Raw genomic sequence first — 14,642 nt, forward strand, 5'->3', positions numbered from 1 at the left:
GAACAGGTCCTTAATACAACATACTAGTAATCATACGTGTGCAATGCACATCACTGAAAAACTCAATCTAACTGGAGGGAGAGAGAGAGATGAATACAATTTGGATATAGCAAAAAAGTTATCTCAGCGACAATCACAACACATATATTTTGAGTAAATGGTTAATATATTATATTTGTGCAAATCAGTTTAATATTTTTTACTCTTTGAAATAGGGATCTACTCCCTCCGTTTTTTAATATTTGTCATTTTAAAGATTTAACTACGGACTACATACAAAACAAAATTAATGAACTTACACTCTAAATTATGTCCATATACATATATACATAGTTCATAAATGAATCTTTAAATAAAAAAAAATAGAAACGGGGGAGGGAGTATAAGACAGTCATTTGGAAGAGGGGGCGATCTGGACGCAGCGACAGCTGATCGCAGTTATCCTGCCGCTCGCCCCGGCGAGGTGATCCGTGCAGCGAAACTGGTTGAAATGACAAACCATTTAATTTCAAAAAATACAAAGGGATCTAATTGACAACAATTCTATTTTCGTTATACATCACATTTATTATCGTCGTCACCCCGTAGCATTGGACCTTGGCCATATGCAGACTGAGCGGGTGTACAGGGAGCCGGTAGTGGATCGGCCTAGTGGCCATGTGGGGTCATCATGCCGATGTGCACCATCTTGTGCACATCTTTTTTACTCCCTTCGTTCGGAATTACTTGTCGCACAAAATATAAAAATAGATGTATCTAGAACTAAAATACATCTAAATACATCCATTCCTATGACAAGTATTTCCGGACGGAGGAAGTATTTTATTTTATGTTTATTTATATTTTAAAAAATATTAAATACGTATATTGCGGAAATATAATTTTGTTATTTTTCTACAGTGTTCATCGTACATTAGAAAAAACCTACACAAAGTGTAAAAAAAGCTTCGCACAATTTTTCGAAAAAATTGTACCGTTAAAAAATATATGCGGCCTTCAGAAAATATTTCAAGTTTTAAAAATGTGTTTGGCATGTTTTTAAATGTTTTAAAATCTAAAATAAACTTCATGTAATTCAATAAAGAAATCATACCATTCAAAAAGAATGTTCATTCCATGCAATGTTTGAACAAAAATGACATGCAGTATTCAAGAAATGTTTAACAACATTATAAGGTATATTAAAAATATTAGACATGTACACAATATGTCTTAAACATATAAAAACATACAATGTGTATGAAAAAAGTGGACATCAAATCATATATTTAAAAAATTATAATCATGTAGTTGAAAAATGTTAAACATGTATGACAAAAACTATTTATAGTGTATATGGAAAATATATAATGTGTATGAAAAATTAGATACGTGTTGAAAAAATTCGAAGAATATAAAATAAAATAGCAAAAGAACGTAGTGTACAAACAAACAAACCTGATGCAAAATAGTGAAAACTCAATAAATAAACCACAAGTATAAAACTCACGTGACAGCTAGAGTCCTGTGCCGGCCCAGTAGGTCTGCGCCAAAGGGGAGACCTTACTTACATCTCGCAGAGGGCATGAAATAACTCCCCGAACTTCAAGCCGAGCTAGTTTTTAGCGGCTCGGTCGAAAAAATACATGTTCTTTGGTCCCTGCCCAATGACTAGGTGTGTAGAGCGGCGCCTGAACCCACCCCGCTTCGTATACAAAGGAGAGAAATTCAGTTCTAGCTGAATTGGACTGTGCTAATTCAATTTGTGCTAGCATAGCATCAGGGCCGGTCCTGAGATTTTAGAGGCCCGGGGCAAAAATAAAACACGGGGCCTTTAACATAAACATTGAAATATTGGTGTATGAAAAAAAAAGTAGAAAAACTGTGTGCAGAAGGCCATATTTAGTGCCGAGTTTCACTGTAACTATTGGAGTAAACTACAGGTTCAGATACCAATTAGGTAGATAAGCCAAGTTAAGTCCATATATATAGTCTGAATACAAATTTGCATATAAATTTAGTTTCTGCACTAACTAATGTTAATTTTAATTTTGTTATCCCAAATAAAAGTGTCAGAGCAATTAAAAATTTAAAATTGATAAGTAAATCGATATGAATGACGTGAAAAACATTGCTTCATATGTTTAAATATTAAATCCCATTATATCAACAAAAACGAAATCAACAGTACAGTGAAAATACAAAATCAGTCATACCTAACTGCACGAATGAGAAAATAATAGTTGATTAGACCGTCGGTGTCGTCATTGTTGAGTCCATCTAAAAATGTATGGAAGCCATGATCGAAACCAAAACCACGATCAAAAAGATCTACATGAGATCACCTGCAAAAAAAATAGAGATCTACATCACATCAGCGCCCTATCAACAATTTCCTGTTAATCTGTTTGAAAATTTGGGAATGAGGATTAGAATAAAAAACCAGGAAGAAGAACAGGCTACTAGGGACAGAGGGCTCGACGAGACGTACCTACTACCGCAGTCATCGAGTCATTTACGCAGCCAGAGCCAAGAGGCAGGGAAGGACCGAACGATCCTAATTAACAAGAGCAAATCGTGATTACTGAATCGAATGATTCCTTTCTTTCTACCCAGTCTCCACTCTTCACGTACGTGCAATTATGAGCCAGGCCCATCGTATCTACTTTACAATTTTGCATGTCGTACAAGCTGAGCGCTAAGGCACTGCCGCTGAGATTGATTTAAAAAACATTCGCTCAATCGCTGCCGGTGAAGAGATGTATGCCTACGTATATACCTTGTATGGGCCCCCTAACTTTTGGGGGGCCCGGGGCGGCCGCCCCGCTTGCCCCGCCCCAGGACCGGCACTGCATAGCATGATGGCGGGTCTTGACGGGACGCCGCCCTGCACCCCTAACCAATGACATAGGGTGTACAACCCGAAGCCGGAAGACGAAACACCGTCAGGATATCCCAGTGAAGCACACATACATGTGCGGGCGGCTTATGTGCGTCAGGTTGCAGGCGGGGCAGGATGCGGCTGCCCGCCAAACAACATAGCGGGTGCTAGCATTTTTAGCGGTCACCGCTAATTACCCACCTTATGCCGCTTTATTTTTTGCGGACAATGCTGCAGCCCGCATGATCCCGCTACAATCCCGCCATCCACAATTGGACTATTGGCATACAGTACACAGTACAATCAACAGTTTGGCACACAGTTGTACAGTGCATATCCACTACAGTGCATTAATATGATTCATGTTTCCTGCTACATATCCACTACAGTGCATCAATGTACAACTACAGTTGTACAGTGCATATCCACTAGAATGCATTAATATGATTCAGGTTTCAGAGCGAGAAAAACAGAGGACGAACTCAAAGATTACTCAGAACCAGGAAGAAAAGAAAAATCACATCTTTGAATCCATGGGGTTGTTGTGTTCTTCAGGACGCCCTGCTGATCTGCAGACTGGGTGGATTCTGAGTTGAGCTGCCTCTACTCGTCAGGTTAGCTTGTAAGTGTGGTTGGTGGCAAATCCATCATCATCATCTCACCAGTCCCAGCTTTTGACCTTTCAGAAAAAAAAGCAGTTTACATTGCAACAAAGTGTATACAGCCATAACATTGTGTATCAATAAAGAAAAAAAAGAACGTATACAGCCATAACATTGTGTATCAACAAAGTGTATTGGCCGTGGCCGTTGTTTGTCTAACATTGTGTACTTTTGCACGACCCTGCTTTGCCCACCACTTAACATTATACCAGAATAATTTTAAAAGGATCCTCTTTAGGGCATAAACAAAGAGAAGAAAACTCAGCGAGAATAAGCCCAGGATCAAATTCGGATATCAGTCTGCTCCCACCCATAAATACTGGATAGGCTGAATACAGTCTCAGCATAGCGAAACCATCAGTCTGCTCCCACCCATAAATACTGGATAGGCTGAATACAGTCTCAGCATAGCGAAACCTTTTTCTTACGATGCGAATCATGCAATACAACACATCTATGATTCGAATTATGAATGGTAGCAGAATGATGCAATACTATGAATGGTAGCAGAATGATGCAAATTACTAAGTTTTTTGAGGCAAGAAGAAAGTGGGCACTGTGCAGTGACAATAGAAGCAACTGATTCGAGCTGAAGTCTGCTCCCGTTTGATGGTACAGTAGTTTTTTCTAACAAATTTGCTCCATCATGTGGTGTTTTTGCCTCAGCAAACCAAATCACTTTTTTCTGCAATTTCCAGTTTTCACTAACAAAATGGCATGTTATACACATATAGCTCACTACTTGACTTGAAGTCCACATGTCAGCTGTTAAGGATACACGAGAGGTCAAGTTATGCATATCCTCTCGGAGCTTTACCCTTTGTTCTTCAAATAGCATGATGGAATCAAGTCTTATTGTCGTCCTAGACACCACCTCAAATGTGGGATTCAGACTATGCACGAATCGCCTAAATCCATCATATTCTACTATGGAAAATGGCAATTCATGGACGATGATCATCCTCACCAACTCCCAATGAGCTCTCTCAGGGTCATAGTTCCATTTTTCTACACTGTTTGGATCAAGTTGTGGCATGGCTGATTTAATTGAATCGAGAAACTCATTGACCTTAGCCCTTTCCTCACAAACTAACAAATGCCTAATGCATTCACTAGTACCAGCTTTTCTTGCAACCACAAAAATTCTCTTGCAATGTTTACAATTGGCTTCCTTGAGTTTGTTGCCATCATACACAGGATCAAAATCATTCCAGATTTCATATTTAAGTTTCCGTTTTTTGTTTCTACGTGAAAGACCTACGAAATTTGAGATGAACAAATATTTTATGCCAAGTTTAGATATGCGCATAATTGACATTAAAACTAAACGTATGTACAGAATGTAGACATTAAAACTTACGAGGAATCTGAGGCGGTGTTGGCGACGATCGTTTCACACCGAACCTTGGTGATGCCTGAGATAACATGACATTTACCCCTGGGGATCCCACTACGGGCACCACTAATGGCAACCTCGGCATCTTCTTTCGTGGGGGTTTTGGGAGTCTTTGTTTTTCTCGTGGGACTCCACATCCTACACATAAGAATCAGGATAACTATATGTAATATATTGTAGGAAGACCAGAAACTAATGAGTAACCTGATTGCAACATGTACCTTGGTCAGGGTCTTGGGTCACTGGATAAAAGGAGCAAAGTGTTGTAGCTGCAGCAACTTCTTCAATTGACGCATGCCCTTTGTTCTTGGTTGCAGCAGCCTTTGCTAAAGCTGACGCTGACGAGGGAACTGATGGAGAAACGGTAGCTTCAATGCATAAGGGAGGCGGTGGAGGGACAACATCTCCATCGAGGATTTCCGTAGGGCCGTTCCGATGCGGAGATGGCGGCGACGCGGCCATCGACCCCCACCATGGTTGCTAAACAAACAAGAAGTTCGTCAGACCGTATATCACAAAAATAGTAGAGCACGTTTGTTTTGAAGATATTAATCAGAAATTTCAGGAATCCAACCAGTTTTCAGTTGAATTTTTGTTAATAAAAATACAAAAGGAAAAAAATAAATATGGTGATCTCAATTACTTTGTACAAAATACATCTAGAAATTAACAATGACTAATTGAGTCCAGAAAAAAAAGAACATGCAGAAAGCAGATATTATGGGTGTCACTAATTGAGTAGTTCATTTATATGTCACTTTAAAAAAAAAAAATTGGAAAGTAGGTCAGAGGGTTGGACAAGGATGGAAATGACAATTATGTAATTCTTCAAGTGTCATAGTTGAACTCGTTTGTTCAGACATGCCACTCATGAGACGACAACACCTCATGAACACAAGCTAGTACAACCCCTAACCAATGGACAAAAACAGTATTTCAGTCAGGTCAGCAAGAGACAAAAACATGTCTCGCAATGAAGTAACAAGAAAGTATGGCAGCATTTATTTGTTTCACATATTATTCCCTCCGTCCGAGTGGTTTGTGCCTGGATCCAGTTAACTGAACCCACCTTTGTACCAATTTACTAAGTGCATCTGTAGAAGGTAGAGTGGTGTAGCTGAAAGATGAGGAATTGTTGTTCATGTGGGTGTTTCTGCTCCCAGAAATCTGTTTTGAAGATATTAATCAGAAATATGTTCTGATTAATAACTTCCAATAGAATAAATGTCGCACATTTCTGTAGCTGTTTCTATCTACTTTTATATCTACTTTTGTTATAACATGCATATGAGGATTTCTGGCAACAAGTAATAGTGGAAGCAGAAACATGCATATATCAGAACCGTGGATTTCTGGCAGCAAGTAATAGTGGAAGGAGAAACATGCATATGGGGATGAAGCTACTACAGATATCACCCAGTAATAGTGGAACCGTGGATTTCTGGCAGCCATGCATATGGTGTGACCCATATAGCAGATCTGCACAAGGGATATCACCCAGAATCACCCTTGTGCATATCACAAGGGATGGGTTCCCGCATTGACCACTACAGATATGACCCAGAATCACAAGGGATGGGTTCCCGCATTGTGCATATAGCAGATCTGCACAAGGGATGGATTTACCGTAGGTTGTGGGAGGATTCGCGATGGGGGAACAGAGGTTGGAGGAGGGGGTGGACGTCGCAGGCGCGGGGGAGCGGCGAGCCGGCCAATCACGGGCGGCGAACACGGGCGCCGGCAGTTCTCGTTCACCAGGAGGAGGCGGGGAGGAGCAGGCCATGGATGGCGTCGACGGCATCAGGCAGGCGAAGGCGGCGGCTCCGTGGGAAGATCCATCGAGAGGAAAAGTTGCGATAGGTATGCGGGATGTGCGGTTGCTGGTGAACAAAGCGGTGTAGCCGCTTTAGCCCGTAACAGGTTATGCGGTCAGCCCGACGGGACTTTACGGGCTTTTCATGTGGGGCGGCGTGGCGGCCCAGCGGGATGTCCCGCGCCGCTTACAACCCCATATGTGCGGGGTGGTAAGCTGCTTGGTTTTTATTTTCCCTTTTTCCCTGCTTTAACTTTTTTTCATTTTTACAAATAGATTGGGATTTATAAAAAGTTGTGAATTGTGACAGATATGTTCATGAATTAAAAATGCTCATCATTTAAAAATATTCCCTAAATGATAAATTCTCGCAGCTTCAAACAATGTTCGTGAATTGTTAAAAAGAGTTTCATGAATTTGTGAAAAATATTGAAAATGTTTTAAATATGTTTTGAAGTTTCAAAAACTGTTCTCAAAATTTTAAAAAAAGTTTGCTGATTCAAAAATATTCACGAATTCAAAACATCTTTGTAAAAACAATCCTGACTTTCAAAAAATGTTCCCTATCCAAAACAAATGCTCACCAATTCAAAAAAATGGAATACCATAAAATGTCCATGAATTTGGAAATGTTAACGATTTATTAAAAAATCACAATTTTGTAAGAAAAATGTTCACAAATTTAAAAATTATTCATGGTTTCCGAACAATGTCTGTGAAATTATAAAATATTGATTTCAGAAAAGTCACGATTTCAAGTAATGTGCATGAATTTTAAAGATGTCCGCAAATAATGAAAGAAGAAGAAGAAATATTAACAAAGAAAAAGAGAAAAGAAAAGGCAAAAGGAAAAAGGAAAGGGAAAATGGAAAAATGGAAAAGAGAATAAGAAAGAAAAAAGCGAAAGGAAAACAAAATAAAAATAGTTCAAGGGAGATTCTAGAACATACCCAAGCCCGGTGGAGATAAGCTGAGGAAATAGGTCGGCCCATACGAAGAGCGCATGAGAGTGAGGAGGGGGCATGCGTTAGGTTGCGAGACAACGACTTACGCGCACAATAGGAGTGACTAGGTCACGTCCTAAGAGCATTTACAATTGGACCCCACACCTGTATCAAGGAACGTCCGCTCTAACAATTCCCTCCTCATCTACCAAAACAACCGAAAATGTTTTAAAAAAAGTAGGCATACGGCGTACAAAAAGCTCAAGTCCTTCTTTATCTCTAAAGACGGGATGTCCTAACCATCCAACAGCTATTCCATCCCCATTGTCCATTGAGCCCGTGCTGAATAATCCCCCTTTTGCCGGATTATTACCAATATAATCATAAAAGGCTAATTTTTCGGGAATTTTAGACCAAGCTTCTGATAAACTAAGATTTTCGGCTAAACCATTGCTAACTCTTCGATATATTTCTTGCTGAAAGTTAGCCTAGTGGATCCGTGTGGTAAGGAAAAATAAGATGATTTTAGGACCCGGGCGGGCTGCTCGGTCAGTGTCCCGATAAGTTTTGGTCACCCAACGGGGCTTCCAATAGCATGCCCAAATACCCGACTAACTAGTAAATAATCCCCATATCTAGTCAAATTTGGGGCCGATATGGGGATGCTCGAATCCGCTCGGGCATACCCGCCATGTGAGACTGTCAGGTAGGTCCCACGCGTGGATACAGAGAAACTGCTAGTCCGACGGGCGCCTCCTCCACTCCACAACATATGGCGCTCGCTCCCGGTGTGCTGCCTCAGAGAGGAGGCCAGCTACTTATGCCGGACGATGGGGGCCAAAACCCTATCAGCTTTGTTTCCCCTTCCTCCATTTCGTCGCTGCCACTTCCAATTTGCCTTCCTCCTCGTGTCGATGTGATGAATCACCACGTACGCCATGCTCCCTATGAAGCACCGTGTGCAGCTCTTGGAGGAGATCTAGATGCGATGACTCATTTTAATACGGGCCTTCCTTCCAATTTGCCCGAGTCGTCTGAGGCGGAGGATGAGGAGCAGGCGGAGCCGGGTGCGGCTTTGCCATGGTTGACGCAGAGGCGAAGCGGATCGCTATCCTCGAGTCCACCCAGGACGAGGCCAACCGACATTTCATCCGATAAGAACAGGAGGCGACTGAGGCGTTGTTCGTCGAACTGGACGCAAAGGCAGAGGGCGTGGTAGGAGCCGGAGCCTCCGCGGGTGCAAGAGTTGCCGCACTTCCCATCCACCCAACGCTGGGCACGGAGATCGATGACATCTTCAACGATGAGTAGTTTTAGCTATGTCCGTAGTGTGTAAGTTTTTTTTATTTGCACGCCGAGTGTGAATTTGATGAATGGACTAATGGTTGCCTTAAGTTATATTTATAGGATTTGTCCATAGTCACTTCTTGAAGTCCATCTGTTGGGTTCAAGGAGTTTATATGATGACCAAGATGGTATTTAAGGTATTATCCAAATAATGGTCATAGAGACACAAGGTTGATCAAGATCTCAGACAAAGAGTAAATCAAGATGATCAACACACAAAACGTACAAGATGTACCGAGAGGGATCAAGTGATCCCATGATATGGTATGCATTGTCCATTACGTGTTTGTGTACTAACCCATGGTCTTCGTGAGAGTTCTATGTGGGGGTTAGGTGTGTTTCCTAAGATCTCATACAACCCATGAAGGATGACGTCAAGTGGTGATCGTCATCAAGATTGCGGTGTGCAAGTTCAAGTGGATCAGCACGAATATATCATGCTTGAAGCTTGCCATCCATTGTGGTGGCAATGGACTTGTGAAGATATGCTGAAGAGTGGCTCGCCCATAATGAGTATGGGGGAGCAATCAACTGGTCTTCATCAAGCCAACGCAGTCAAGAAAGGTGGTCCATCTTGAGAAAGCCAAGATCATCATCATCTAGCTCAAGAGGTCGAGGTGCAAGGTATAGGTTTGCCCTTGGTAGGTTTTCTGTTTTAGGATAGATTGATGTACTGTCAAGGGGGGATCTCAAGTGAGTAGCTTGATCGTATCATTCGTTGAGAGCTCAAACCATTTGCATCATTGCATCATACTTCTTGGTTCTTAATTGGTGTTTCTCTTTATGAGTTTTAGAGCTTATGGTCATCTTCATGACAAGCTTGAGTTCATCGAAAACGGAGTCCATATGCATCTACTATGATGTTTTCGATGTTGGAGTTTTTGCCGGTTCTTCATTCACAGAGGTCTCACATCTCTATATCTTTGGCATTTTCATATCTGCATGGTTTGGATAGCTCTTGTCGTCCTCAATCCAACAAGCTTGGGTTTGCTCGATTCGAAGCTCGTATGCGAAAGTTATGGCTGTTTCAGTGGCGAGCGGTAGTACCGCTAGAGCTGGCGGTAGTACCACTGTCCCAGCAGTAGTACCGCTCCTGGTCAGCGGTAGTACCGCTCCAGGACTTTAGTACCGTCATCCTTACGGTTGTACTTCGTCGGACTTTTTGCGAAGACTTTCTTGGCGGTGGTTGGCCCGGTAGTATCTTTGCGCTACCATGGGTTCAACGGTAGTACCGCTGCAGCCAGCGATAGTACCGCTGGGCTCGGGCTGTAAGTGGGGGTAACGATCTGATTCCTTCCCCCACTATATAAAGGGGGTCTTCTTCCCCCTTGGCTGAATCTATCTGTTGAGCTCATGTTCTACCTCCATTGTTGACCTTCTTAGAGCTTGCTATCTCTCAATCTCTCCAATGATTCTTCCTAGTTCTTGAGGGAAAAGAGAGAGGAGATCTAGATCCACATCTCCACCAATCACTTTCTCCTCTATGTGAGGGGAACCCCTTGGATCTAGATCTTGGATTTCTTTGTGAGCTCCTTGTTCTTCCTCTCATATTTCTACGTAGCTTTTGTTGTTGTGGAGGGATTTGAGTGTGAGGGACTTGACCACTTCGTGTGTTCTTGCCATTGCATTAGTTGCATCGGTTTGAGTTCTCCACGGTGATACGTGGAAGTGAGAAGTTGAGAAGCTTATTACCCTTTGGTACTTAGTACCCTAGAGATTGTTCTTCGTGGATGCGTTGGCATCCTAGAAGCTTGGTGGTGTCTTGGAGCTCAATCATTGTGGTGTAAAGCTCCGGGCAAGCGTCGGGGTCTCCTATTAGGTTGTGGAGATTGCCCCGAGCAATTTGTACGGGTACCGGTAACCGCCCCCAAGGGTTGCCATTTGTACGGGTTCGGTGACTGCCCTGAAGGGTCCCTTGGTGGAATCACGGCATCTTGCATTGTGCGAGGGCGTGAGGAGATTACGGTGGCCTTAGTGGCATCTTGGGGAGCATTGTGCCTCCACATCGCTCCATCGGAGATTAGCATCCGCAAGGGTGTGAACTTCGGGATACATCATCGTCTATGCGTGCCTCGGTTATCTCTTATCCGAACCCTTTACTTATGCACTTTACTTTGTGATATCTATATTGTTTATTGTCATATATCTTGCTATCACTTAGTTGTTTATCTTGCTTAGCATAAGTTGTTGGTGCACATAGGTGAGCCTAGTTGTTGTAGGTTTTGTGCTTGACTAATTAAACGTTAGTTTTATTCCGCATTTGTTCAAGCCTAAACCGTAATTATTTTAAAGCGTCTATTCACCCCCTCTAGGCGACATCCACGTCCTTTCAAGAGTGTTGGTCGTGCTGCTCTAGGCGAAAGCCTAGCCGACGCTTGTCGGCCAACGACAACGACACCCATGGGCGTCACTTTCCTCCTTGGAGGCGCCGTTGTTGAGTATCGCGCTTTCTCAGCTCTCGGGACAAGATCTGCGGGCGAAAGTTATGATCCTGTGAAGGACCGAACGAGGACGTTGTCTTCGATGTCGTTCTTCCCTCTCTGGTGCGTGTTCTTTGAAGATCTTGGCTCCTTTTGTGCTTCCTGTAGGCTGGATGTACGCGGCATCATCGTTGGTTGGTGGGGCAACCGGTGACTCGAGTGGTTGGTATTGCGACTAGTATGGCAACGACGATGTTAGCGTTCAAAGCTGGGTCGCGACTTGTCCTTCTAACGTCGAATGTGCGGTGCGTCAATGGATGTGCCTATGGTGGCTTCTGGGTGTGACAGAGAAGTCGAAGCCACGTGTGATGTCTTTGCAGCAACAATGACTCGATGAGGACGGTTTTCAGCTGGTACTCTCCGGATGATGCGTTCATCGAGGCTTGCAACTTTCTCATGCCAAGTTTTTCATCAAAATTGGAGGTGCCTTGTCCTTTCGACTGTTTGGCTTTTTCGTAGTCAGGTTGGCTGTGTGTACACCGCGTGTGGTTGTATCCGTGTTTTTGTCCTTTTTTTAATCACTAGGAAAATTGCCCGGGCGTTGCATCGGGAGAAACAAAACATCACACATGATAGTTTTGCATAGAAAACCTTCTGTTTTCTGGGAATCAACCCGCAGTCCAATTCGAACCGGTATGAAGGGGAAGAAAATAGCCATGGTCTGCCTCGACCTAGCGGCACTCCGCCCCGCCCACCACCTGCCGCGCCCCACGAGCCGTCGGCCGCATCTTGCCTCACCCTCCAGCCCCGCCCCGCCCACCTCTTGCCACGCCTTGCGCGCCGCCGACCGCTTCCTGCCCCGCCCTGTTCAGCGGCCTTGAGGCCGCCTCCATCTGGCCGACGCTCGTCGTGCTCGCGCGAGGGGAGGGAGGCCACACCCCTTAGCCAAAGTTGCAACCCATGAATTTTATCAAGCATTCAGAATAACAAGACAAGAGACACAAAATCATATGAAGATCTATATGAATAGCTGCTGCTCCAGAAACCCATGAACAGAGTCAAGTTACAGCAGGATCATACAACAAGGACCTACGGCTAGGGTTGTGCGTCCCAGTTACATTTCACAACATGGACCCATGGCTAGGGCAGTGCATCCCAGTTACATTGCACACAATCAGTGATATGGCATCATAAATAAAAATCTAGAAAACATCTTAAAAAGTAGTGTCGTTGCTCATTGCAAAATCAGCACTGCACAATGCAGCACACACCAATAGTGAGCAAACAAGCTGACAGCCTGACAATGTCATTAGGCATCTTAAGAAATTTCATAAACACACAAAGTTAAGCTGTTCATACGACCACTTTGTCACCTTGCAACAGCCTCCAATCTAAACCATCAGACTAACACCAGATGGTATATAAACACAGAAAGAAAGTTACCAAGCAAGCTGACAGAGTGACAGTGTTAGTAGGCATCTTAAGAAATTTCGTAAACACACAAAGTTAAGTTGTTCATAAGGCCACTTTGACACCTTGCAACAACCTCTAATCTAAACCATGAGACTAACACCACACGCCATATAAACGAGAAAGAAAATTTCATTTCACAGAGAAATGGACACCAACTCCCCATCATCACCACACAAACACATCCAGAAACTTGTAGAAAGATCTGAAATAAACACATATCATCGTAAAACATCTGAAATAAGCACATATCATCGTAAACTGAATACAATAGAATACATAACACACCAATTGGTAGCAAGCAAGCTGACAGAGACTGACATTGCTATCGAGCTTCTAAGAAATTTCATAAACAGACAAAATTAAGCTGTCCATACATACAACCACGTGCAAAAGCTTCCAATACATAAGCTAACACCAGACGGTCTAAACACACAAAGAAAACCCCATCTCCAGAGAGAAATGTACGCCGGCTCCACACTATCACCACCCAAGCCAAGCAAACACATTCATAAACTTGTGGAAGGGCATGCAGACGGAGAGAGCACTCACTTGGCTTGAGCCTTGCCCTTGGGGAGCAGGGTGTGGTCCACGGTCGGCCTGATCTTCCATGCCTCGTTCATCTCGATCTGCGGAGGAAATCAGCACAGGCGTAAAACTCAACCACAAAAATTACCAAGGAGGAAGGAATGCAGAGGAACCGGGCATAAACTGGAGCTCGAGGTTTACCAGAAGACGGGACACATCATCTACGAGACCACAAATTTGGAAATACATCTCCATCCGGCCGCCACCGGCCATGCTCGCGCGGGAGGACAGAGCCTCGATGCAGAGGAAGCACCACCGGCCATGCTCGCGCGGGAGGAGAGAGCCTCGATGCAGAGGAAGCAGGTTGCCTTCCTCTCGTCGTGCTCCAAGCTTCGGCCTCCTTCCTTCCAGATCCATCCCCTGAGCACCATTTCCAACCGGATCCGGTGAGATCCGGTAGGTACTCGCTGACCGGGCCACCGAAGCCGCTGAACAGGGCACGGCAGGAGGCGGTCGGCGCCGCGCGGGGCGTGGCAAGAGGTGGGCGGGGTGGGGCGGGGCTGGAGGGTGAGGCAAGAGGCAACCGACGGCTCGTGAGGCGCGGCAGGTGGTGAGCGGGGCGGAGCGCCGCTTGGTCGAGGCAAACCATGGCTATTTTCTTCCCCTCCATACCGGTTCGATTTGTACTGCGGGTTGATTCCTAGAAAACTGGAGGGTTTTTATGCATAACTGGTGCGACGGGTTTTCCGACAGAAACACCCTTGCACCGGGCAAGAAAAAATATATAATCTGCTTGTTGTGCCATTATGCGGCATTAAATTAGTGTTTTAATCAAACAACATTTGTTGATTTAAAACTATTTTACATTGTTAATTGTTCGTAAGTCAACATTTGTTGACTATGTGCCATTATTCACTTAGCGAAGGTTCTGTTCAACAAATTCATGTTATTACTTTGACTTAGAGCATCTCCAACAGCCGCGCTTCGCCCCGCATCCAAAAAATGCATTTACAGCGCGCGCCGACTGGTTTAGCGCAGGGATACACGCTGGCTCCAACAGCCGCGCTATAATGCAGCGCGCGTGCCGCTCCAACAGTGCCAAAAAATGCAGAGCGCGCACAATATTTTTTAAGTAGATTGGATTAAAATAAAAACGATATTTTACATATATTGCAACTAGATAGGTAGTTCGAAAACATAGA

The 14,642-nt window shown here is 43.7% G+C and overlaps 1 protein-coding gene across 1 annotated transcript; it reads right to left on the reverse strand.

The window, feature by feature from the left end:
• Positions 1-13,133: 13,133 nt before the first annotated feature.
• Positions 13,134-14,071, reverse strand: LOC123411597. The gene is made up of 2 exons (XM_045104564.1): positions 13,642-14,071; positions 13,134-13,541 (listed from the first exon to the last, which is right to left on the reverse strand). The coding sequence occupies exons 1-2, from the start codon at positions 13,855-13,857 to the stop codon at positions 13,461-13,463; spliced, it is 297 nt and encodes a 98-aa protein (XP_044960499.1). The 5' UTR covers positions 13,858-14,071; the 3' UTR covers positions 13,134-13,460.
• Between the last annotated feature and the right edge of the window lie 571 nt (positions 14,072-14,642).

This window comes from Hordeum vulgare, chromosome 7H (assembly GCF_904849725.1).
Source record: "Hordeum vulgare subsp. vulgare chromosome 7H, MorexV3_pseudomolecules_assembly, whole genome shotgun sequence".
Taxonomy (NCBI): domain Eukaryota; kingdom Viridiplantae; phylum Streptophyta; class Magnoliopsida; order Poales; family Poaceae; genus Hordeum; species Hordeum vulgare.